The sequence below is a fragment of the Chinchilla lanigera genome, unplaced genomic scaffold (assembly GCF_000276665.1).
Source record: "Chinchilla lanigera isolate Chin_1 unplaced genomic scaffold, ChiLan1.0 scaffold00043, whole genome shotgun sequence".
Lineage (NCBI taxonomy): Eukaryota > Metazoa > Chordata > Mammalia > Rodentia > Chinchillidae > Chinchilla > Chinchilla lanigera.
The window spans coordinates 6,504,793-6,529,794 of NW_004955444.1; the positions used below are offsets into that span (position 1 = coordinate 6,504,793).

Consider the following 25,002-nt stretch of genomic DNA (forward strand, 5'->3'; position numbering starts at 1 on the left):
GTGCTCCCCTGCTAGAACCTCCAAACAAGCTGTCAAGGAGTGAAAATTTTTTGTAGCTCGCAGTTTATGAAGGTTTCAGTCCATAGTTGGCTGGCTCCAAGGTAGGTTGGCATGGCAGAGGGGCATTATAGAGTAGGCAGGAGGCAGCAGCAGACAAGCAGCAGTAGCAGTGACAAGTGATGGCAGCAGCCCTCTTTCTGTTCCCTATATTCTGTCCAGACTACCTGCCCTTAGGGTGGGTAGCACTGACACTTGAGGTAGGAGACCCCTTGATTGTAGCATCACACTTTGAACCAATCCCAGCATTACATCCTTAATCCCGGCATCACACGCTCTAGATCTAGCCGCCTCCAAAAAGTTCTCCCTATAACCACATGAGGCTTTGGTGGGGTGCACATCTGGACAGAAGCCATAACATTCCACCCCGGGGGCCCCAAAGACTCATGCACATCCCTTTATGTAAAAGACATTTTAGTCCGTCTCTAAGACATGCCAAATGCTAATATTTTCAGCATTGCTGAAAAGTTCAAGTCCAAATTCTCCTTTGATATTTAAAGCACACTCTTATCTGTAAGCCTTTGTACAAGTGAGAAGAGAGTTAAACACTTCCAACATACAATGGCACAAGATAAACAGTCCCATTCCAAATAGGGGGATAGAAATAATGGGACCAAAGCAAGTTCAGACTCCAGCAGGGGCAGACACTAAGTCCTTGTAGTTCCATGCCTAGCATGCCAGGCAGCCTGTGGCCAGACACAAACTCCAAAGGGGTAGGGTGGCTCTGCCCAGAGCTCTGCCAATGGTTGTGGCTCCTGGGGCTTCTCTGTTGGGCCAGCTTTGCTGCTTCCTTGTAGCTTTCCTCAGACAGTCTGTGTTCCTGACAGGGCCTCCACTGTACATTCATACTCAAAACAGCTTCACACACTACCCTCGCAGGGGCACACTGCCTGGCCTGCCAGGCCTTCTTCTGAAATCTGGGTGGAAGTCTTTCTGACCCCATAACTCTTACATTCTGCATGTACCTAAAACTGGCATCTATGGATGACACCAAGGTCTGCTTCCTGGCTACTCACCAGTAGCCAGGCTTCCCTCTTTCTTGGCTATACAGTTAAGTGCTTGGATCACTCTGAACCCAGTCCCATGGGGTAGATTCTCTGAGCTGCACATTCTGGAACATAATGCTCTGGGGTTCTCTTCTCAAACTAAATTCTTCTCCTTTGCAACCTGAGATTGTAGAAGCTGGAGTCCTGCTGCTGCTTGTGGTGTTCTCAGGCCATCTTTTCCATTGTCCTGTTTTTTCTCAGCAGCAAAGTTCTTTGCTGTATCTTTGCAGTCCACAGCTTTATTGGAGCTTCCTTTCTGGCCAGCCTCACATTTTAAATCATTCTGCTGGGCTCTTTCCTCTTGATTCTCAACATGTCTCTGGCTGAAAGCCCCCAGCAGTAGCCATGCTACTGCCTCAACTTTAGACTGCCTTTAAATTTCTTGTGCCAGATCAGTCCACCAGCCTCACTCTCAAGTCTTAGGCAAAGTCTCTGGACACGAGCAAAATGCAGACAAACTTTCTGCCAAGCTATGACACACACTGTCTGGAGTCCACCAGCCAATGCAGTCCTTGCTCCTAGCAGAAACCTCCTGAGCCTGGTGTTTGGCAGCATTTTTGTCTGCCTTCTGGTCTTCTGAACTCTGGCCAGCATCTCCCATCAAGTACAGCTTAAGGGATTTCAGGACTGTGTCTTCAGTTGGCATCTCCAGATCCATCCAGACTCTTCCCACAAGCCATTTCCAAAGGCTCCTGAACCACATGGTCGGGTATAGTCACACCAGCGACCCCACTCTTGGTATTAAACTCTGTCTTGGTTACTTCTCTTACTGCTGACACAAAATACCTGACACCCAAAGTTAAAGGAGGAAAAGTTTATTGTAGCTCACAGTTTGTAGCTGGCTATAAAGCCCAGCAGGCAGAAGGCAGCTGCAGCAGCAAGCAACAGGAGGTGGCAACGTCACACCATGAATCAGTCCTGTCTTCACTTCCTTAATCCCAGCATCACACACTCTGGATCCAGCCACCTGCGGAAATCTCCACCTATGACTACGTGAGGGTTTGGAGGGACACCTAGGTACAAGCCATAACAATGGTGTGGCTTGACTTACACTTACCCCTACCTAGGTATGGAGTTTATTTATAGACTGTCAATTGCTTTTGGCAGCATGGATTTAGAAGTGCTTATGAATCCTGCTGTCAGAATAGGTGACTGAACACCATCTTTAGAATTTAATGTTTGCCCCAAACTGCAGTATTCAAAGCAGTCCTAAATTCATACAGTGTATTCATTTCAGTCCTAAGTCTCTTTTTACATCTGAACCAAATAGAGATTGGGATATGAATAATAGTTTTATGGAGATTGCCTAATCGTTTTGATAGCACATTCTACAAAAGTCTGCACTGATGAAAACTTTCCACATGTTGAACAGCCTTAATAAATACATGTTTATGCAGCGCCTACCAAAGATAGTATATCACTGTAGATACATGTTTAATAGTTACTTAGATAGCACTGTTTTCAAAGTGAATTTTGTAACTTTCTTTACTAAATACGTTGTTATCTGGTATCACTGTTAAGTCTGTCATAGGTTGACATACTAGGTGAAACCCAGTACCATCGTTTTAAAGACTTACCTGTGATTATATAGTATTGATTTCAGAGTCCCTAGAATGCTATTAGAGAGTTGACTTTTTCAGAATTTTTGTATTTGTAAATTTGTTCTTTGTCCACCCCCACGTCCCTTACTTCTTCCTTCGTCACTCCTTTCTTCCTTCTGCCCTTCCTTCCTTGCCCAGGCTAGCCTCAAACTTGGGATCTTCTTGCCTCATCCTCCTGAGTAGCTGGGATTACAAGCATGTTCCACCACCCCCAGCTGAAATAGATCTTTATTCTAGATGCCACAGTAATTTTTTTCTTTTTCTTTTTTTTTCTTTCTTTTTTTTTCTTTTTTTTTTTTTTTTTTGAGACAGGGTTTCACTATGCAGTTCAGGCTGGCCTTGAACTCACTTTGTGGCCCAGGCTGACCTCGAACTCCCAGCAGTCCTTCTGCCTCAGCCTCCTGAGTGCTGGGGTTACAGATGTGCATCACCACACCCAGGTGCCACAATAATTTAAGAAACAAGTACTTCCACATGAAATTTAGAGGATATAAACAGACTATTTGTTTGTTTTCTTCTTAAACATATTCTTTTTTATTTATGTAAAGGATTCTAATAAATTAGATTTTTCATTTTAATTTTGATGCTGGAAATTGTATGCAGGACTATGTATGCTGAACATATGCTTCTTCATTGAGTTAGACCCTCAGCATAATAGGGCTTTCTTCCCTGAGGTGCTAGGGCCTTGAACATAGTAGACAAATGTTCTACTACTGACCTGTACCCCTGGTTCTTGATTGAATTTCAAAAGGTACTCTGTTTCACTCTTTTTTTTTTTTTAATACCAGGAATTGAACTCAGGACCTTGTGCTTACCAGGCCCGTATGTCACTGAACTGTATCCCCAGCCCTGTTTCACTCTTTAGATGACACTTTAATTATAGGATCATGAAATGCACCTTGAGTTTCCCTAGCATAGCAGTCAGACTTTATTGGGTTTTTGTTCTTTTTTAGTCATTATAGGTAGGAATTTTATTAGCAGAATGTCAATCCTGACATGGAATAGCTTGGAGAATCTTTTGGCCAGGAAAGGCCTGGTAGCTTATGCCCATAATCCCAGCACTCTGGGATGCCGAGGCAGGTGGACTTCAAGTGCAAGCCTAGCCTAGGAAACTTAGTCACTTAGTGAGACCTTGTCTCAAAGTAAAAAACAAAAAGGGCTAGGGATGTAGCTCAGAACAAAGGCCTTGGGTTCAGTCTGTACGATTGAAAAAAAATATTTTGGCCAATATTTTTTAGATTTCTTGAGAGTTTTCATAATCTCAGATAATTGCCATTAGTCTTGGTACTCACTGAAGTTTCTCTCTGAAAAATAACTAGTCCTCAAATCCTTCAGATATGTTTAGGGAAATAAATTTTATAAAATAGGTCCTGACTAAAAAGTTGTGTTACATAAATACAATGTGCCAAGAAGGTATTACAGAATGATTTTGTGGGATTTTTAAGTGACCTTGCATATGTTTCTATACTTGATGAAAACATTTTTTTGGTACCAGGAATCAAACTCAGGACCTTGTGCTTGCCAGGCAGGCGCTGTGCTGCTGAGCTGTACCCCTAGCCTGAAAACTTACTTTCTAAAGGAAAATTCTGTTGACTGATTTGGAGATTTGGTCATAAATAGCATGAAAGTGTAGGTCAGGAGTTATACTGTTGTCTCATTACAATTTTAAGTTGGTACCCATAAAGAATTCTCTTAGGATTAATGCATCTTGGGTATGTGCTAACATCATATTTATTTATTATTTTAAATAGAACTAATATACTAATAATACATTGTTTCAGGTTTTTGTGAACTATTTCCTTGAGAGAATGAAAGTTGATCTGTTTTTGACTATGTAATTGAACACAAATTGGACTTTTTATATGCAAGGGTTGGGGGAGGCAAGTCAGACAAGTTCTTCTTGCTACTTGAAATTATTTCTACTTTAGACTAACTTGTAGATTTTACTTATGCATGCTTGACTGTTTAATTATCTTTTTTCTCCTTTTCTTAAAGATGATACTTGTTGATGCCACTGTTATCATCCTCCTAGCAGAAGATAGTCCTACTGAGAAAATGAGCACTTTGATCATTCAGTCTTTGAACTTTAACCTTTGACTGGAAGTGACCTATAGGCAATGAAGACTACTTCCTTTTACTGCATTTTTACTTGTGTGCATTCTGGGCGCATGTTGATCGCTGGTTCAGTCCACGCAACTGACATGCTTTTATTAGTCATACAGTATCAATGCAGGTGTCAGGAAATGTCAAATATAATTCCATTTTTTAATTTTTTAAGCTTTTGGAGAAGTTCCAGGTCCTCATGTATTGTGCAATAACAATGATTCCTTGGTGGTTTCGGTTCGTCCATTGCCGGCAGTGGGCGTTGCAACAGGAAAAGTTTTCATTCACTCCTGCCACTCAATGGCTAATGCATGATGGGGCCTATGAGATGGATTAACTGGTTATAGTGGATTAAATTAAAGTGAGGGATCCAGCATTACTTTGAAAGTCACCCCAATTGTTTATATTTGGATTCTATGCACTGTGATCCTAAGGTTAACAGCATGAATTTACATGCGTCTTTAAATGACTGTAATGAAAGATCATTGCTATTTATTTGTTTATATCTGCTGTCAAATTGTTTTGACATGGAAGGTTTTCAAGTGACATTGGCAGAGAGGTACAGTGTGTGACCCCTGTGGTGAAAATAAACTCACTTGTTGTATATAGTTCCTCAGTCTCTGAAGTAAAGGTGTGAGTAATGCAGGTATGAATGGTTTAATCAAGGCTTTACTTCGGCACCAGGAAAAATGGCGGTGATGCTTACGTTGCTGCAGTCCGTCATTTGGGCTTGTTATTTGTACATTAAAGACTTTTTCCAAGTAGATTACACTCTGCTACTTCCTGCTAGCCATCAGCATGAGCCCTACTGCCTAAACACTATTTCATTTATTTATGTTTGAAAAATCCATAAACATTTTTGTTTGCAATCTTGTTTTTTTTTTGTTATGTTTTAAGTCAAGTTTGAATGTTATAGTACTTTAATTGAAAAGCTTTTGTCAAGTTTTTTTTCTTGTAAATTTTCTTTACTTGTGAGTATCATCTTGTCCTTCAATCCTGTACCCTAAAATAAGAAATACATTTTTGACAGAGGCTTAATGTTTTAACAAAAGAGTGTGGACCTTTTTATTTTAAAATTTAGGCAAAATACACTATAAGATGGTATGTTTGCTTATTTGTCTCACACAGCCATAGTTTTTCCTGGAGGGATTTGTTTTGTTTTTGTTTTCTTGTTGAAAAGACTTTGCTTACATCTAGATAAAATTTTTCTATATTAAAAAATGTTCAAAGACCCCATTCTCAGTACCATGTAAGTTAGTGATACTACAACTAGGTTCTCTTTTTAAAAAGCGATTACTGTATTTTATAAATTACCTTTTCACATATGCAAAATCTGTTTCTACTAATGTTATTTTTACTAATGCCTTACTGTTGCACTCTTTTTGGAATATCCTGAGGTGAATAGATTAATTGATTGGGCTTAAAAATAAAAGCCAATTAGTTGAAATGTCTGAAATATGTACCCCAGTAAAACCATCCAGTCAACAATTGGTAAAGAATATTTTAAAATTGTTTTTAATCTCTGTGTAGATGGCATTTTGTAGCTTTTTACATGTTGTCAAGGGCATACAGTTTTACACTCTAAAAGTATAATTGCTGAACTCAGGGGTGGGTAGACTTCAAAAATATGTCTGCTGTAGAAATAACTTGAAAAATAAAATTAAAACCACGGCCAGCCACCAAATTGTGGACACTCTTCATACTGCTAGTTAGCAACTAATGCGTTTTAAAACTTACAGACGTTTTTGTTCTGTGTCAGCTAGTTAGTTTCCACAGTGATCTCTGTCAGTTTTCTTAGTTAGCTTGTTTAACCTTGATAGAAAATCTTGGAAATATTCTTAATTTTTAACTGCCTTTAATATGAAAATTGCAGCAGTAAATTGTATTTTCATATTTTACATAACTGCTCAAAACTACTGATTAACTTGATCTATTTCTGGGGTGGGGGTAGGAGCAAATCTCTCTCCATGTTGCTGGTCCTCTTAGTAAAATCCTTTTATAAAGAAATGACCCGTGACATTTATTCACCAAAGGAATTGATATACCAGGTCAGAGATTTAACAGTGCTGTACTATGGATTAACAGATCATAGAAAGCCTCAGTTGGGTTTTTTGTAATAGTGTTTTTTAACATACCTCTCTAAATACAGATGTCATAAAATAAAAGTGTAGGAAAATAGAGGTAAAACCAAATAATTTTGGTACATTTTATGGTTTAAAGAGAAGAGCACCAACCATTCAAAATTCATTATCAGGTTAACATTACGCTTGTGAATTTAGGAGATGCTGAAAACTCTTTTGCACTTAACCTTATTTATATGTAAAGTACATTATTAAAAATCATAAAGCATTTCATTGCTCTGCGGAGCGCAAGCAATGGCTTCATAATAATAAAAAAATATTTCTCATGTGTGATTGAAAGATAACCAGAATACCAAGAAATGTACATAGGAATATGCTACTTCCTCTCCCTGCCTTCCCTGTATGGGCGCAAGGCCTACAGAATTATGCTTTCTTACCTAGAGGATAGGTGTTCTCCGTTTCTCTGTCTCTCTCTCCCTTCCTCTTCCTTTCCCTTTCCTTTTCCTTTTCTTTTCTTTCCTTTGTTTCCTTATTTATTTATTTATTTTAGGCCATTCTTCTGATTTGCCAAATTCTGTTAAGACAGCGATACATCTAGTTCCTTATTTATTCACGTTTAGATCATGAGCTTGGTGCCCTTTCAGAAAATTTTCGTCAAATAGGGGTTAATGTTGTACGTTCTGAAGAGAAAGGTTGAGTTTTTTAATGGAAAGTTTTAAAAATAAGTTTGTGAGTGTTCTCTTATGGAATTAATACTCCCTTCGAAAGAACTCACCGTGGGTGATTCCTCCTTTTAGCAAGCAGGGAAATAAAGCATTTTTAATCCCCAGAAAAAAGTGTGGAAAATAGCTTTTTTGGGGGCAGTACCGGGAATTGAACTCAGGACCTCGCGCTTGCCAGGCAGGTGCTGTGCTTGCTGAGCTATATCCCTGGCCCTTGAAATAGCTTTTATACAGTCAGTAGTTCAACTGGAGAAGTCTTAATTCTTGTTGTTTTGACTGGGTACATATTTGTCATAAAGTAACTAAAGTAGTTTACTACTTTTTCCTTTCAGAATTTTAAGTATATACAAATGTATATATGTCTCACTAGACACCTGTGATGAACAATTTGGTCAGGTTCTAGTGTAGGTCTCTAGTGACTAGTGCTTACCTGTTCCCAGATTGCATCAAAGTTAAATTGACAAAGCGGGAAATGAGTAGAAATTCGAAACTGGTATATAACTTGATGGTGTTTCTGGTAATCAAGTCTTATTTTTAAAAAGCCTATTGTTTTTGAAAATTGAGATATTTAAAACTTGTGGAGACTTCTTCCTAAAAATAGAAGAGAAGAGGCGGTACTGTGTATTCAAAACTTTTTTAAATAAAGAGTTCAATGTGACTAGTTCTAAGCCTTTATGGTTACTGCTGCTCATATTTCTTCGTCATTTTTATTAAAATATTTTGTACACCTGTTAGCTGAATGCATCCAATTTATGATTATGTATGTAAATTGTTTTTCAAAAAAATTTGAGGCTTAGCCGTATTTTACTTTGCTGAAGATTCGTGATCAAAATCGGCTGTACCACTAGTCTGTGTTACACTGACGCCTTGACTGCCTTTGCAGGCTGAGATCCGAGAAGGTGTCTAACCTGCGCGCCAGCTGCCCCCTCCTCCAGCCGGGGGTTGAACGGCCTGTGCACTGAGCTACATCCAGGCCCTTGTAACGTTGTGTGTTGAGGCAGGGTCTCACCAGCTCACTGAACTGCCCAGACGAGGTGGAAACCTTTGATCCCCCTGCCTGCCCTTCCCCAGAGTGCTGTGATTACAGGTGTGGCCGCCCTGCCTGCTTTGGAGTCCTTTAAAATCTTCTTAAGATGGGGCCTCTGTTGACCAGGCAGGCCTCTTTAACTTGTGCTGTGTGTGCCTCACTCTGAGGGTGGGATTACAGACACGGGCTACTTCACCCAGCTAATCTATTCTTAATCCCTTTTTTTCTTCCTTGCTTAGTGTCTCTTCTCACAGATGTTCAGTGTATCAGTCTGGCGGTTTCCTTTTTTTATGATTGGAGAATGCAGCGTAGTGTAGTAAAATTAGTAAAATTACCCCAGATTTTTTTTTTTTTTTTGCTTTTTGAGACAGGGTCTGTCTAGTTCAGGCTGGCTGTAAGCTCACTGTGTAGCACAGGCTGTCCTCAAACTCAGGATGATGAGGGTTACAGGTGCCTCCGCCTCCTGAGTGCTGGGATCACAGGCCTGCGGCACTGCGCCCAGCTATACCAGATATTTTTTAAAACCTAAAAGAGTTTCCATACAAATAAAATACATGAGGTTTTTGTTATCTAATGTACATGTTTAAATTGATTGCATAAATGATTTAAATAAGCTGTTAGCCATAATTTAGTTCTTCATTACTAATAGGGTATTTTATTTGTTTACTTTTTGGTGGGGATGGTTTCAAAACCTATTCATTGCTCACCTTACTGTTTTTCCATTAAAATTTTTAAGCCATTTTGAGATGTGGAATTACTTCCCTAAACCAATGTTTGGAAGATTTTTGTTCCTCAACATAAATTCTGCATTAGTTTAAAAACAAGAAAGGTCATACCCATTATTACCTTCAGAGACATGGAATGTAAATGTGCTTCTCACTTAGTGCTCTGTCCTCAAAGTTGAAGTTCATGGTTCTAAATATGTCCTGGTAAGTGAGGTGTTAATGGTGAATTTAATTCTCAAATTTAGTGTGAAGACTTGTATTTGGTGATGAGTCTCCAGAATGAGTTGATTACATGATTTTCTTTCTTAAGGAAAAAAATATTGTTCATAAAATAATATCTGAGACTTTGGAATATGTGGAAAGAATGACTGAATAGAAGCTGCTCTAAACATACCTCAAGAACTGCAGTTGTACATGCTGAGTGAAGAGTTAACTGGGAAAGGAGATCCACTTCTATTTCTTGCCACATACACGGTCTTCGGGGGAAAAGTTACTCATATAGTAGTCTCAAAGCTGTTTTTTGAAAGACAAAAGCATAATTTAAAACTTACAAGACTTGGACTTATTATGTGACATAAGTTGTCAGATTTCCTGGTATGTGGAAAGGTTGAATAATTTTGCCTGTTTTTTAAAGCCTGAAACAGAACATTTAAAGAATTTTATAGATTTTATCAGATACTATGAAAATGCAAGTCTCTCTATAGATAACCATAGACTGTTTATATAAACATAAATTGATTGCCAGGCACCAGTAAAATAATTATTTGAATGGGTTATTGGGTTAATTATCTAGTAGCCAAGAATTAAGTGCATGTTAAGGTCAAAATGAATTTGTTCATTTTAGTTGGTACCATTTTAATTTCAATATTCATAAATACAGATTGTACATTTTATTAATATGAATGGAACACATGCTTGAGGATTTCAGTAGGGTGGAAGTGTATTTTATAAATTCAAATTGCAAAAATATGTAAAGTTACTACTTTTTAAATAGAGTATAAATGTTAGACAAATCTATGTTATATATTTTTCAATACATGTATGAAACTTTTGTTAGTTGAATATAGGTTACTTTGTGTGCTTTATGGAATCCAGTTAACTTTTAATAATAAAGCAGTTGTCATTTGATGCTTTTTCTGTATACTTGAATACTAAATTAGGTAGAAACTAGACTTTGTAGTTTATAATAGTGTAAAGCTGGGTTTGGATAGCAGCTCCTCTTTACAGAAAATTATGATCTTTCAAGGATGATGGAAACAACCATGTCCATTCTCAAAATAAGTGCAATAGAGTGTCAGGGTCCCTAAAGCTGTTACTTAACAAGTCATCTTTGCTTAAATAGCATAGCTAGTTTGTGGTCCTTTAGGCTTTAATGTAGTCCTGAAAGGCTGGGTGTTTTCAGAGATTGAGACTGAGACGCAGGCACTTGCTTAGAGTCTGATGCCACTGAACGTCAAGTTGTGTGATTAATGGGCACATACCATGAAGTACTTCTGTATGCATTTTTATGCAAACCATGAATGAATTTACTGAAATGAATGACCCTTGGTGCCATAAAAAGAGAGGGAAATAAGCAGGAGGAGGAGATATCCCTGCATGTTATATTCCTGGCAAGAAGAAAAGAAATTAAATATACTCTACTGATACTCTTAAATTTTCTTTTCTGCAGGGGATCTTCCTGCCCCAGGAGTGCCTTAGTCCACTTTCAGGCAGCCGTGCTGTCATAAAAGCTATCAGCATTTTTTCTGCAGCCCTAGACAACTAGATTAGTAGATGGCTAGATAAGTGCTGCAGGAGATTCTTTGTACGTTGTATCGTTACCCTTTATTATAATCCTTACAGTTACTTCTGCCTTCCATAGTGAGTACGACTGTCTTCATTAGTTCAAGCTGTGTGGATACGCGACTATTAACAGTCCTCCGCCTCTTCCTTATTCCTCTTCACACTAAGGTAACGCGTAACAAAGTCAAACATGAGCTGACTGAAAGGTCACATGACACAGCAAAGGGCTCTGTGTATTTGAACGGGTAGTAAGGCCCCAAAGTCACAGGAGATTGTTTCTTCCTCCCTCTCTGTCACCCTCTTCCTCCTCCTCCCTCTCCTCTGCCCTCTCTCTCACGCTACACGTGTGGAACCTGGTACCTTGCATGTACTGAGCAAGTGCTCCATTACTAAGCTATATTCATTCCTCAGCCCTTAAGTAGTTTTAAAAATTTAATGTCTGACTTTCAAAAATATTTGACTGAAAAAAAAATTGTATTCCTGATTAATGCAAAGTGTGTAAGTAGGACTCCCGCGTGCCCTTCACAGTTCAGTGGGATGTGGAAATAATCTAAGGAAAGTTGAAATAAACTAAGGAAAAAACCTACGAAAAACCTTCTTATGGCTGTTCCTCACCTTCACGTGTAGTGTGTGTGACTGTCATCAGGCACGAACCTCACATGGTTGTCTGTATCCTGGATACCTTTCACTCAACATGCAAAAATTCATTTTGACCCCAATAAAGGTGTATTTTTCTTATCCTAGTTTATGGCATTCCTATCCAAACGGGTAATCAGAAGACTGAACTCGTTTTTGTGGTCAAGTCCTGTTGAGTCTGTCTTTAAAGCATCTCTGAGACTTCCCCCTCCTCTCCGGCATCCTGGCCATTATGACTTCATTGCCTGGTCCTGGGGCTCCCAGGTCAGGTAGCTGTGGACCTTTTCCCTTGTGCAGTATTAATACAGGTTTGCGTTGGATTTTGGTAACATTCCTAGAGTGTTTATCACCTGCTTTTCTGCCTGAAAGTTCTTTCACATGTCGTTACAAAGTTCAGGTGTGATTGGAAAACCATCTTTGTCCTTCCCCGCTCACCACCTGGCTGGCCTGTGATAGCAGGGAAGCACTGCAGCTGCACCTCCCATTCGTCTTGCTAACACACAGTGCAAGGAACCTGGCGTTTAGGTTCTCTGCGTGGGGTTCTGCGGGCTGAGCCAGGGGCCTTCACATTGAGCTGTCTCCAGTCCCCACCCCACCCCCGCCCCTTTTGAGGCAGGGTCTTCGTTGCTGAGTTGCCCAGGCTGTTCAGACTTAGGACCCTTCCATCTCCACCTCAAGAAGAACGTTTTTCAGAAGTCATTAATCATTAGTCATTGATTTTTGCCCTTTTTGTACATGTGTTTTATATCTGTACCTTGTTTTGACTCTATTCACAGATTAAATGTGTTTTAAAAGAAGTATAGTAGTGGCTCATGCCTGTAATTCCAGCACTCTGGGAAGCTAAAACAGAATCACAGGTCATATCTGCACAAATTAGAGAATCATATTAGGAATATGATTCAGTGCAAATCCCTGGGTTCAGTCTCCAGTACTACTAAACAAAAAATTAAATTTTAAAATGTGTCATAGCGGGCATGGTGGTGCACGCCTGTAATCCCAGCAACTCGGGAGTCTGAGGCAGGAGGATCATTGCGAGTTCGAGACCATCCTGGGCTACAAAATGAGCTCAGGGCCAGCCTGAGCTGCATAGCAAGACCCTGTCTCAAAAAGAGAAAAAAAAAAATAAAATGTGCCATAAAATCAATACAATCTTTTAAACTAAATACATCTGAGGAGCCGTGAGATATAAACCTGACACTCGAAAAGGTGAAAAACAATAAACAAATTTGTTAAGTACTTCCTGTGTGCCAGGAAGGGTAGAAGATAAGGACAAAGCTTATCCCTTTAAAAGTGTAATAACAGTACGAAAGGTGGTGATGCATGAGGTGCAGGTACAAGGCAGTTACTGATGAACACAAACGAGTTCGCAAAGGACTGGCGCAGCTTGAACACGTAAACTTCGTAGGTGAGTTCTAGGCAAGAACACAGGTTGCGAGTGCAGAATGTCAGTGCAGGAACTAGAGGACAAGCACAGGGCCGGTCAGTGGCTTAGTGGGGCGCTGTCACAGAAGACAAACAGGGAAGGGAAGTGTCCAGGGAAGTTCCCTCTGTGGGAAGGCCCCAGGTTCAATTCCAGGTAGGAAAACACCTTAAACACATCATCTCTCGTTTTCTTTTGTGGAGATTTGTTTTGCTTTTGTTTTTAAGAGCGGGGTCTCCTTGTGTAGTTTAGGCTGGCCTCAAACTCACAGGGATCCTGCCTCAGCCCTCCAAGTGCTGGGCTTACAGGAGTGTGCCATCATTCTTGGCTGTCTCCTTTTTTGTAGTTCTGCCTTCAGGATACACAAAGTGCTAGCCCCTTTTCCAGATATTTTCAGGTGTTCTGTTTTGCAGTACTAGGAACTGAACCTAGGGGCTCTGTACTGAGCTACATCCCTAGCTGTTTTTTGTTTTGAGTCAGTCTCACTGAATTCTCCAGGCTGGATTTGATTTTACAGTCCTTGTGACTCACCTCCCTGAGTGCTGGGATTACAGCCATGCCCCCATTGCCCAGCTGTTTTGTTTTGGTTTTTGAGACAAGTGTCTCGATACTTTGCCCAGGCTAGTTTTGAACTCCTGGGCTCAAATAATCCTCCATCCTCCGAAGGCGCTGAGATCCCTCACTAGTTTTAACACATTTTCAGATATTTTCATTATTTTATAGGCTCAAGATTTTCAAAGATGCTTTGAAGTGTGGCAAGGCAGTTTGATCTTCCGGTGTCAAATCTAATACATGAGAGAGGAGCCTACCCTCTGGTTCGAGTCAGAGGTTTTCAGGCTGTTGCTCAGGGATCCAGGGGGTCCTTGCATGATCCTAGGAGCACATCTATATTTCATACTGGTGTTCTGCACAAATTTGCACCAGGAGGTAGAGTTTACTGTTTTAAGTGAACTTGTAGAACACTACTTTTTAATAACATCTAAGACTGAATCCACCTTTTTTGAATGCTGTGTCTCACATGATTTTGCTTGGTGAATCCACCTTTTAGTCTGTATCGATGTAGTTTTGTGTGTTGTTCCCAAGTAAAGTATGTTACTTATTTTAATTTCATCTTTATGAATAGAATTTTATGTTCTATAAAATTTCATCTCGGGCTGGGGATTTAGCTCAGCGGCAAAGCGCCTGCCTGGCAAGCACAAGGTCGTGAGTTCGGTTCCCAGTACCGGAGAAAAACCAAAAAAAAAAACCATTTCATCTGATAGAGCCCGTCTCATTTTTCCTGCCATTCTGTTGAGCCTGTTTTGTTCTCGCGCTCCAGCGCGCAGCATATAGCTCCCCGTCCTGTCGGTGTCACGGCCTCTCTTCAGCGTGACATCGTTTTAAGGACTTAATGCTCCAGCACATAGTGTCTGCAGCTCAGCAGGTAAACATTGTTACTACTATCAAAGCAAAAAGTTGCTATCAAAAATCAAACACGTAAGCCATCTTGCTATATCACATGATGTAGGGAAGGAGATGCTCATTGTTTGGGCGCACCGGTTTGCAGGTCTCAAACGGTCATTCCGTTGGTTTCTGTTTGAATTCCACATACTGGCTATGCATTTTTTTATCTGTTGAAAACTGCCCGTTCCAGGCTAAGAAGAAAAGGAAAAGGTGAGTTTGGCCACTGTGGAGGTGCACACTGCGTGCAGCACGCCCCGACCGCCGACCGCCGCTCCTGGGGCTGTGCGTCGGTGTTAGAGCCACGGCCACAAGTCCCCCGAGCATCCGCAGCTCTCCGCCCGAGTCCCGCCCCCCCAGCCCCGCCCCCTTGCACAGGTTTCAAATATGCATCGTGGTTTGATTTTCCCACCACGAACCTCTCGAAGAAATGCTCGGCCAGCCGTCCTCTTAGACTCCTAGCTCCAGCCTCTGGGAGGGCGCAGATCAACACAGCTGGCACCGGTGGGGCAACAAGCGGGTAAGGCAGGCGCTGAGGCTCACTGTCTCCGCGCTCCAGGCGATCCGTAGCTGAATTAAAACTTCCCAGCAGGGGTTTGGAAGAAGTCTCCGTTGGAGGTGACTACCTTCAACGGTGCAGTGTGTCAAGCCTTTGAGAAATCTGGGGAAAATGGATACAAAATAATGGAATTGACTTTGACTAATTGTATTGATAACCCTGCTTCAGTTCGCACAGTTTTGCTACAACAAAATACCATAGGCCAATGCCGGGTGGTTTAAACAAATGTGTTTCTACCAGCTCTGGAAGCTGGAAGTCCAAAATGAAGGTGCTTGCAATGCAGATTTCATTCTGAGACCTTTTGTGGCTTGTAGCTCGCCGCCGTTTTGCTGTGTGATCGCAGCGGAGGAGGGAGAGGAGCCTCACGCCGGGTCTTGGACTTCAGCACAAATCTGGGGACACAGCGCATCCACACTGACCCCGTTACAGGGCTAATGAAAAGTTGCGGGCAGTGAACAAACTGGAAAACACAATCAATTCCAGTCTGCCAAGAAAGTTTTGTGTCTCCTGCAGTGGGAGATCAGGAAAAGCTGATGACAAAACTATAGCTTTGTTTTGTTTTTAGATACTTTTTTTCCTGAAGTCTAGGCTGGCTTGACAAACACTTTGTTTTTTGGTTATTTTGGTTTTGTTTTTTTTGGGGGGGTTCTCTCTTTTTGAGATAGGGTCTCGCTGTGTTTCCCAGGTTGGTCTCTAACTTAGGATCTTGCTAGAGTAACTCAGCCTCCCAAGTAGCTGGGATTGCAGGCTTGCACTGCCACGCCTGGCTCCAAGCTTGGAATTAAGAAGACTTCAGACGTGTTTGAATTCCCAGCTGGGGCAGGTCCATTAATTCCAGGTCAGGGCCAAAGCTGGAAAAACTTGAGACCCCGGTAAATGAGGTGGAGTCATTGGAGTGACTGAATAAGGCTTTGGCTCCCTTAACTCTGACATACTAGCGCTTGTGAGGGTTGCACATCCTTCTACGTAGCGTGTTAGAATCCCCTCCCAGTGAGAATATCCGTCCGGCTTATCATCCATCTGCCCCACCTCTTGGAGTTGTGAGGTCTATCCCTAGGTTTGAGTCACAGCATAACCCACCTGTGACATGCTGGCCCTAGTAATGGCAGAACAGTGCTATCCTCCCTAAGTGCCTGCAGGGGTTACTCAGCAGAGCCCTGTGGGGACCCAGGGAGAGTTCCCTGGGAGGAATTTTGTAGGTGCTTGAACAGGGGGTCGGCAACATGATAAGGGGAAGTGTATTGCCTTAGGGACACTCTCTTGGCCTATGGACTTTAACACCCAGCAGAGCACCCCAGGGAATGGTACGAACTTACTGCGGTGGGTCATAAACACCAGGAGGAAAACTGTCCGCAGTAAGCCGAGTTGAGTGCCTGAGTTGCCGTAGCAGGTGGTGGAGAAGGAATGAGAGGCTCACCGAAGGAGGTACGGTGGAGTGAACCCCATGAGTGCCGAAGACCCCAGAGGACTTGTTCTAGGACACTGCACAGAGGACGGCGGGTCAGCAAGGCTGTCAGGTGTTCCTGAAGGGGGCACTGGAGTCCTGAGGGTCCGCGGTGGCTGCCCTCCGCCGTCTCAGCTGGTGGTAAGAGAGGCTTCCTCAAACTGAGGCCACACTCTTAAAAATGGGTGCCCTTGTCCAGAATGCTGTGTATGTGGTTGCGTTGGAGACCTCCCTATAGAGCACTGCCTCTTAATAGGAAGACTCCGTGAGTCCTAGAACAGTGGCCCCTGATCCAGTATATTTTTGCCAGGGGATACAGCAAGAATCCCACTGAACTACCGATATTGCACTTTGTACTTCATGTGTCCAAGGACAAGCTGGTAAAAAAGCCATCTTGGCTTTTTTAATTGCCCATGATTTCCTGCTCAGGAATCTAGGCCACTCAAGTCAGTCTCTTATGGGTTTAGAAGAATAAATTCATTTTACTTGAACATATTTTTTCCTAGCTGTAACAGCAAAGTTCTTTAGTGCTAATTCTTATTTGTGAATGTAGTTTGTTGAAGGAATTTTTGAAGAACAGTGCCTCCTTGAATGTAAGAAGAATTGAACACGAATACATAAAGCTGAACAAGAACAAAAAATAGATACTCTGGAAATATCACAAGTCATGACCATTTACTTTGAGCTTAAAGTAAGTAAAATATTTTTATCCCCTCTTGCTTACATATTTGCTGCTATAAATCAGGAATACAGTGTTTATTAAATGAATGATTAAACCAAGAAAAGTTCTAGCCCTTATGTTCCAGCATTGAATTTCCTGCTTAGGCTCATTTTGGTGCTTTAGAATTAATGTAGTTTGAATTTTTACGTGGCCAAAGTGTTTTCTGTATTCACAGTGCCAAAAAGATAATTTCATGAGCTCATATATGTCTCCCGGAGACAGAAAGTGAAAAGGTACTGTTTTATGTCTCTGGCTCCTTAGGAGCAAAATTATGACTTGGTTCAAATGAATGTTACTGAATGTTTGACCAATTTGCCTCACTCTTTTTCCAGTAAGAGCTGGAATGAGGTCCAAAAATATACTTTGGGGAAATAAAACTTTTCAAGCTGGTTCAGATGGAGAACCAGGTTTGAGGATGATTGTTTTAATTTATTTCCAAGTTTCTTTGCTTACGAGCAACGTTATGGCTCTTCCAGAAGATGGAAGATAAAGTTATTTTCAGCTATAACTCACTATAAACCAGTATTAGGAGTGTAAGTGTTTGTGGAGGAGCGTATAGCAAGGGAACAATAGCAGAATATATAAGGTTTTTTTCTCTTGTAGGAAGAGAGACAATTTAAACAACTGAAAATTTAGGAGAAATATAATCCTACTTGTAAATATGGGATCTTAGTTGATGGAACTGTTTTGAGATCACTAACAAATCTCACTGGTCAGTAGGAAATTCAGGTTAGGTTTTTTTTTAAAATTTGTGTACTGGGGAAGGAACCCACAGCTGCCTGCACGTGAACCAAGTACTCTGCCGTAGCTGCCTCCCAGCCCAGATTATTTTTAATGTCCCTAAACATCCTCCCACCTCTGCACATTTCAAACCAGACCTGGGCCTTGTAGTAGGTCTGGTTTTGGTTTCAAATAAAAGTAATGATGTTTATGAAAGTGAGCGTCTAGGGCTGGTGCGACTTCAGAATAGCCGGAGGCATGGACTCTGAGAGGCTCTGACTCCCACACCCAGCTCTGATGAGCTTTATTCTGCAGGTAGATTCTCCCCAAAGGGCGGGCCAGAGCAGCCTGGACAACTCTACTTTCTCAGTTCAGTAACTCCAAGAAAACAAAGGTCTTCTTACCAGTGTCTGCATATTCACCTGGAGGAGCCTCTGGTCGGTGTCTTGGGGTCCTAGGTCTGCACTCCTCAACCATCGCTGCAGCTGAGCAGGTGGGGTCTCTGGTCAGGCCTGGGTCCCTGTGGCCTGAGATCGACTGCTCCGTCAGGACAGGGTGCAGCGGAGGGGTTTCTCAGTACACAGGACCATGGGGTTGGAGAACTTGAAGGGGCAAAGGGCGTCTGCCTTTGCTGTTGAACTGTTTGACTTGGCCAAATGTCAGATGACAGTCCCGAACGTGTGTGTACCACCCTGAACAGTCCGTGGATGTAAAACCTCTGGGGAGTTGGAGGGATGCGGTAGGGCTGCAGCTAGGGACAGCAGTTACATCGAGCAGTGATTTAAGTTTCATTCAAGCGTGACTTAAAGTTAAAAATAATGTAAACTATAAGGTTCCTTCAATACATTACAATATAAAACTAATTATGAGCTTATAGCATTGGAGAAGAGTGACAGCAGTTATACCAGCTTAATCTCCAGGACCTAACAGTTCAAAGACAAGAGGCTGGATGTGAAGTGATAATTCAGTACTGCAGTAAAACCTACAAAGATGCTACCGAAAGCTCCTTAAGCACATTTTAAAGTTGTACCTGTTCTATGATACATCTTGGATAAGATACATCAAACATAAGTTGCTAATTCAATCTTATAAGTTACTAAATATATACTGAATACTGGAGTGTATATAAGTTGTGATACTGTACCTAGTAGACTAGATATTACTTGATTATTTTATTCTCTGTATTAACCTATGTTTTATAAGCAGTTGAGTAAATGGCAATTTTATGCTCAAATCAGAAACACTTTCTTTTAATATTTTAAATAAAACTTATGCTAAGCAAAGTAATGATGCATAGTTTAAATAATCTCAATTAACATAAGAAGTACTTTGAAGGTTGCTTCCAACAAAAATGTCAGCTTACTGACATGAATTCCTGGTGGTGACCAGAAGACACTTCTAAGCATTTGATTTTTTTTTTTTTAATTACTTGCTAGGTAAGCACTCTACTACTGAGCCAATCCCTAGGCAAATTTTTCCTTGGCATCATTATCTAGAAAATTTTCTTTTTTTTTTTTTGTTTTGTCTTTTTGAAACAGGGTCTCACTCTGCAGTTCAGGCTGTCCTTGAGCTCACTTTGTAGCCCAGGCTGGTCTTGAACTTGCAGTGATCCTCCTGCCTCAGCCTCCCTAGCGCTGGGATTACGGGCACGCGCCACCACGCCTGGCTGAAAATTTTCTTAAATCAAATAATGTACAATTAATTAAAAGCATAGAAATGATTTAGCATATCTACTACATTAGTAGTAATTTTACAAAAGAAAAAAATAACCAGTTGCCTCATATAGAGAAATCATAAAAATCAGGAGGTTTTTTTTTTTTTTTTTGGTATCGGGAATTGAACTCATGACCTTGTGATTGCCAGGCAGGCACTTGCACCATTGAGCTATATCCCCAGCCCAATCAGGAGTTTTTAAAGCAGTTTTTCCCTCTGATTTGTTTCTTTTTTGTGACTAAGTCTTGCTGTGCAATTCAGGCTGGCCTTGAACTCTGTGTGTAGCCCAGGCTGGCCTTGAATTTGCAGTGATCTCCTGCCTCAGCCTCCCAAGTGCTGGGATTACAGGTGTGTGCCATCACACCCGGCTACCTCTGATAATTTTAACATAACTAGCAAAATGCTATATGTACAAGACAGCAAAGTGCAGATAAGCTTAAAAACATTAAAAGGCATCCATAATTTTTCTCAGACATAATCTTATAAGCTTAATACAGAGACTTTCTGGTAGGGTGGACAGGGTCTCCCTATGTAGCCCAGAATGGCCTTGAACTGGTAATCCTGCTTCAGTTTCCTGAGTGCTGGGATTACAGGCATGTGGGTCAATGCCTGGGTTAGATACACATATTTATGTTTGATTATACATACAAGCTTATTATTAAATTGAAATCAAGCATAAAGCAGCTGTGAGTTACAACTGCACATTTATTAGCCGTAGCTGAAATCTGAAGCGGGGACAGAACCAGGTGCAGTGAAGCTGCAGGCAGCAGGAGCTCCCATGCATCACGCATGGGGATGCAGAATGTCGGAGCCCCTTTAGGAGAGAGCCTGGCAGTTGCTTACGGCGATGGTGTTGTCCGGACTAGCACTACTGCCTGGTCCCTGTCACATTCCAAGGCACTGTAGTCCCCTCATGCTAGCCTGGGAAGCCTACCCACTCAGCCTGTGGACGCAGGACATAATACCCCGCCGGGACTGCCTGACCTCCCCTCCCTGCGCGTGCTTCCCTCCCACTCTTCCTTTCTTTTCAGGTTGTTCACTTGCTCAGTACTCAGTTGGTGCTGAGTACCTGCTTGTCCAACAAATGCATGAACTAAGGTGACAGGTTTCCCTTTCTGCCCCTTTTCTCCCAGCGGCTGAGGGGAATGAAGGTAACCAGTCTGGTACACATCTGTGCAGATGTGTGGCTACACTTCTACTGTGTAAACACATACATACAGCCTGGGCCTGTCCTCCTGTGTGTGTGGCTATAGTCCTGCAGAACTTCGGCTTTTGCTGTGTGTGTGTGTTTAACTCAAAATGTCCATGCCACTCTGCCAGCATAGGAACATACACTAAGCAAAGTAATGATGCATAGTTTAAATAATTGGACTTCACAGCAGTCTGTGAAGAGATGCTAGGCATGGTGCTGCATGCCTGAAATTTCAGCACTAGGGAAGCTGAGGCAGGAGGATTGCTGCACATTTGAGGCCAGCCCGGGCTACATAGTTAGTTCAAGACAAGCCTGGACCGCATAGTAAGATCACATCTCACAAAACCAAACCAAAACAAGTATATATAAAATATACTTTATATATGCTTAGAAGTAACAAAACCTTTCTTTCTTAAGTGCTGGGACTCGAACCTAGGGTTGTTCTACCACTGAACTATATCCAGAGGCCATTTTACTTTTTTAATTTGAGATCAAGCTCTTACACAGAAATTGCACAGATCGGCCTTGAACTTGTGATCCTTCTGCCTCAGCCTCCCGAATAGCTGGAATTACAGGCATGTACCACCATGCTTGACTCTTTTAATGTTTTATGGTTTGACTTCTACTAAATTATTTTATGAAGGGACAGAAGCCGAAATTTAATAATCGAGAAACTTACATGCTTGCTTAGTAAGGATGAGTGCTGTCTGCACAGGTGCACACAGAACAGGTAGTTGGAATGTTACCACAGGTAACCGCGGAGCGTGCCTCACCAAGTTGCACAAGTCCATGTAACTTCTTATGCTACATGAGTTTTGACTGGACTGCGTGTGATGGGTGCCAGATTCGCACTACAGTGCGCCCTCCCCTACACGGCCTGCCACTGCCACGTAGGCAGTTTGCACTTGAGCACTGCACCGTCCAGTTATGAAAAATATCAATAAAAATGACATTAGAAGCCAGGCACGGGGGCGCACACATGTAAACCAGGGTGAGGCAAGATGGCTGGTCTGAGTTCGAGGCCACCCTGTACCTCATAGTGAGACCTTATCTCAAAACAAACAATTAAAAAGCACAGTGTTAAAAGTTTATGATCTTACAGGGCTGTGTTGCTGGCTGTCCAGGGCCACATTTGGCCCTTCGGCCATGGACTGTACTCTCCTAGTTTAACCTAATAAAGAAAACTTGCCTTGTAAGCAGTATTGGTTTTAATTTAATTTTTCTGGTAATTCATTTTCACTGTGTTTAATATCAGTTAGCAATCCAGGGTCGGAAAAAAGTCCCTCAGGCAGTTAGTTTGAGACACAGTGTCCTGGAGTGCTTGGTAAGTATTTATTTCTGATCGCGTATTCAGGCAGAATGTTTCTGTGTTCATCTCGGAAGCAAGACTCTTGTAATTTAATAGCGTCCTTTACTCAACTTCATTTTCAAGTTAAATATTTAAACCAGTTTTATAAGTAAGGAAGTTCTCGGCCCTCAAGTTTTTTCCTGATCTTACATTTTCAATGGCCTCGATTTAACCAGCACCGCCGCTGTGTCTGTACTCCCCTTTCCCACGACACAGTGTAGGAAAGAAAATAGCTCTTACACCTATCCGACAGTAAAAAGTTGATTATTTTTAACTCTGTGTGTGTGTGTGTTGCTGGGAGCTAGGCCTAGCTAGGCCCTTGACGTGCTAAGCACACATTCTACTGCTGAGCTACACCCCAGTCCCCCAAAATCAATTTTTTTTAAAGGACTTGCAGATTGACTGTTTTATTCCAGGTCTGGACTCCATCAGGGATTGGATAGGCTTTCATTACAGTGATTTTTTTTTCACTACAGTGATTTTTGAAGGTAAGAGTTATTTTCACCAAAGCAAGGTAGTCCTTTAATTTAAAGTGTCAAAAATACTAAAAGACGTAAGAAAAAGCAATACTTCTGAGCCCAGTCCCATCCTATGCCATTTTAGCTTTGCAGAACATGCCATTTGCACATCTTTTAGCTGTGTCTTCTGATACCTATCTCCATGTATTTTAAAAATTGACCTTTCCTGGGTGTGTTGGTGCATGCCTATAATCCCAGCACTCAGGAGGCTGAGGCAGGAGGATTACTATATAGTGAGTTCAAAACCAGCCTGAACTACATACTGAGCGCCTGTCTTGAAAAAAAAAGAAAAACACAAAAAGACATTTAATTCATATAATGTACAACTCGTCCTTCTAAAGTATACAGTTCAGTGCTTTTTAGTATGCTATGCCATCCTTACCACTAATTCCATAACATTTTCTCTTCTTTTTTTTTTTTTTGAGACAGGGTCTCACTAAGTAGGGCGGGCTGGCTTTGAACTCACTATGTAGACAAGGCTGGCCTTGAAATCGCAGCAATCCTGTTGCCTCACCCTGGTTTACCTGTGTGCGCCCCCGTGCCTGGCTTCTAATGTCATTTTCATTGATATTTTTCATAACTGGACGGTGCAGTGCTCAAGTGCAAACTGCCTATGTGGCAGTGGCAGGCCGCGTAGGGGCGGGCGCACCGGGATGACAGGCAGGCGCCCCCACGCCCGGCCCCGCCTCCGAGAGAGCGTCATACCTGTTAGTAGTGATGCTTTACTTCCCACTGGTTCCGTTGGGTTTTGTCATTCAGTTGTGAGTTATATGAGTTCTTTTTACATTCTGGTCACTAGACCCCTGTTAGACATATTGATTTCAAAATATTTTCTCCCATTTTGTGGTGTTTTTGTTATTTTTTTTTTTTAGTTTCTTGATCGTGTCCTTTGATACATGAAAGGTTTAAATTTTGACAAAATTTGATTTAGTTCTTTCTTTTGTTGCTTCCACTTTGTTCTATTTGAGAAATGCTTGCCTAATTCAAAGTTACAAAGATTTACACTTCTGTCTCCCTCTAAGAGGTCTGTAGATTTCGTTCTTACTTTTAGGCCTTTGATAATTTTGAATTTATTTTTGTATATAAGATGAGGTACGGGGCCCAAATTCATTTTTTTGCACTTGATCTCCATACCATTTGATGAGGAGACTTTTTTTCCCCATGAGCATCCTCGACAAAATCAGTCGACCACAGATTTATGAGTTTATTTCTGTAGTCTCAGTTCCATCAGTCTGTCTGTCTATCTATCTGTCTATCTATCTGTCTATCTATCTATCTGTCTATCTATCTACCCCCTGCCCTCATGCTGTTGGGGACTGAACCCAGGGCTTTTGCAATGAGCTACATCCCCAGCTCTTTTATTTTTTATTTTGTGATAGGGTCTTGCTAAGTTGCTAAATTGCCCAAGCTGGGCTTGAACTTGCAGTCTACCTGCCTCAGCCTCCCAGAGTTCTGGAGTTACAGATATCAGCTGCCAAAGCTGGCGTGTGAGTCTGTACTTTTATCCTGACACCAGCGACGTACTATCTCGATACTCTAATTCACTGTAAGTTTTGACTTTGTCTTCCTGCTTTGTTCTTTGGAAAGGCTTTTGACTATTTAGGGGCCCTTTGAATTTCTTTTCTTGTTTCCTTTGAATTTCCATATAAATTTTAAGATCAATGTGTTGATTTCCACAAAGAATCTAGCTGGGATTTTGATAGAGATTATGTTGAACCTGAAGATCAATTTGCAGAGTACTACTATGTTAAAAATATTAAGTCTTCCAATCCTAAACATGAAATACCTGGCCAGGCGTGGTGGCACACACCTGTAATCCCAGCACTCGGGAGGCTGAGGCAGGAGGATCGTTGCAAGTTCAAGGGCAGCCTGGGCTACAAAGTGAGCTCAAGACCAGCCTGAACTGCACAGCGAGACCCTGTCTCACAAAAAAAGAAACATCCTTCTGTTTATTTAGGTCATGTTAGTTTCTTTCAATTACGTTTTGAGGTTTTTCAATATGTCTTATACTTTTGTAAAATTTATTCCTAAATATTTCATTCTTTTTGTTACAGCTTTTTTTTTTTTTTTTTTTTTCAGGGTCTCACTATGCAGTTCAGGCTGGTCTTGAACTCACTTTGTAGCCCAGGCTGGCCTCGAACCCACTC

General features: G+C 41.5%; 1 protein-coding gene and 1 long non-coding RNA gene across 8 annotated transcripts in view; both read left to right on the forward strand.

The window, feature by feature from the left end:
• Window positions 1-25,002, forward strand: part of Ube2w (ubiquitin-conjugating enzyme E2W (putative)) — an 82,677-nt gene that overhangs the window by 50,750 nt on the left and 6,925 nt on the right. For 3 of the 7 annotated variants that reach the window (XM_013518168.1, XM_013518164.1, XM_013518170.1), the window contains exon 6: window positions 11,032-11,932. The exons of 2 other annotated variants lie outside the window; for them this stretch is intronic. In XM_013518168.1, coding sequence (XP_013373622.1) covers window positions 11,032-11,060 — 29 coding nt within the window. In that variant the 3' untranslated portion in view covers window positions 11,061-11,932. Of the gene's footprint in view, window positions 1-4,699; window positions 8,269-9,672; window positions 10,491-11,031; window positions 11,933-25,002 lie in introns of those variants that run through there. 2 more of the 7 variants (XM_013518165.1, XM_013518166.1) reach the window with 2 other exon arrangements.
• LOC106149368 lies at window positions 14,861-19,617 on the forward strand. Its single transcript, XR_001235506.1, has 3 exons — window positions 14,861-16,784; window positions 17,197-17,334; window positions 18,400-19,617. It is a non-coding gene; the product is annotated as an uncharacterized LOC106149368 (long non-coding RNA).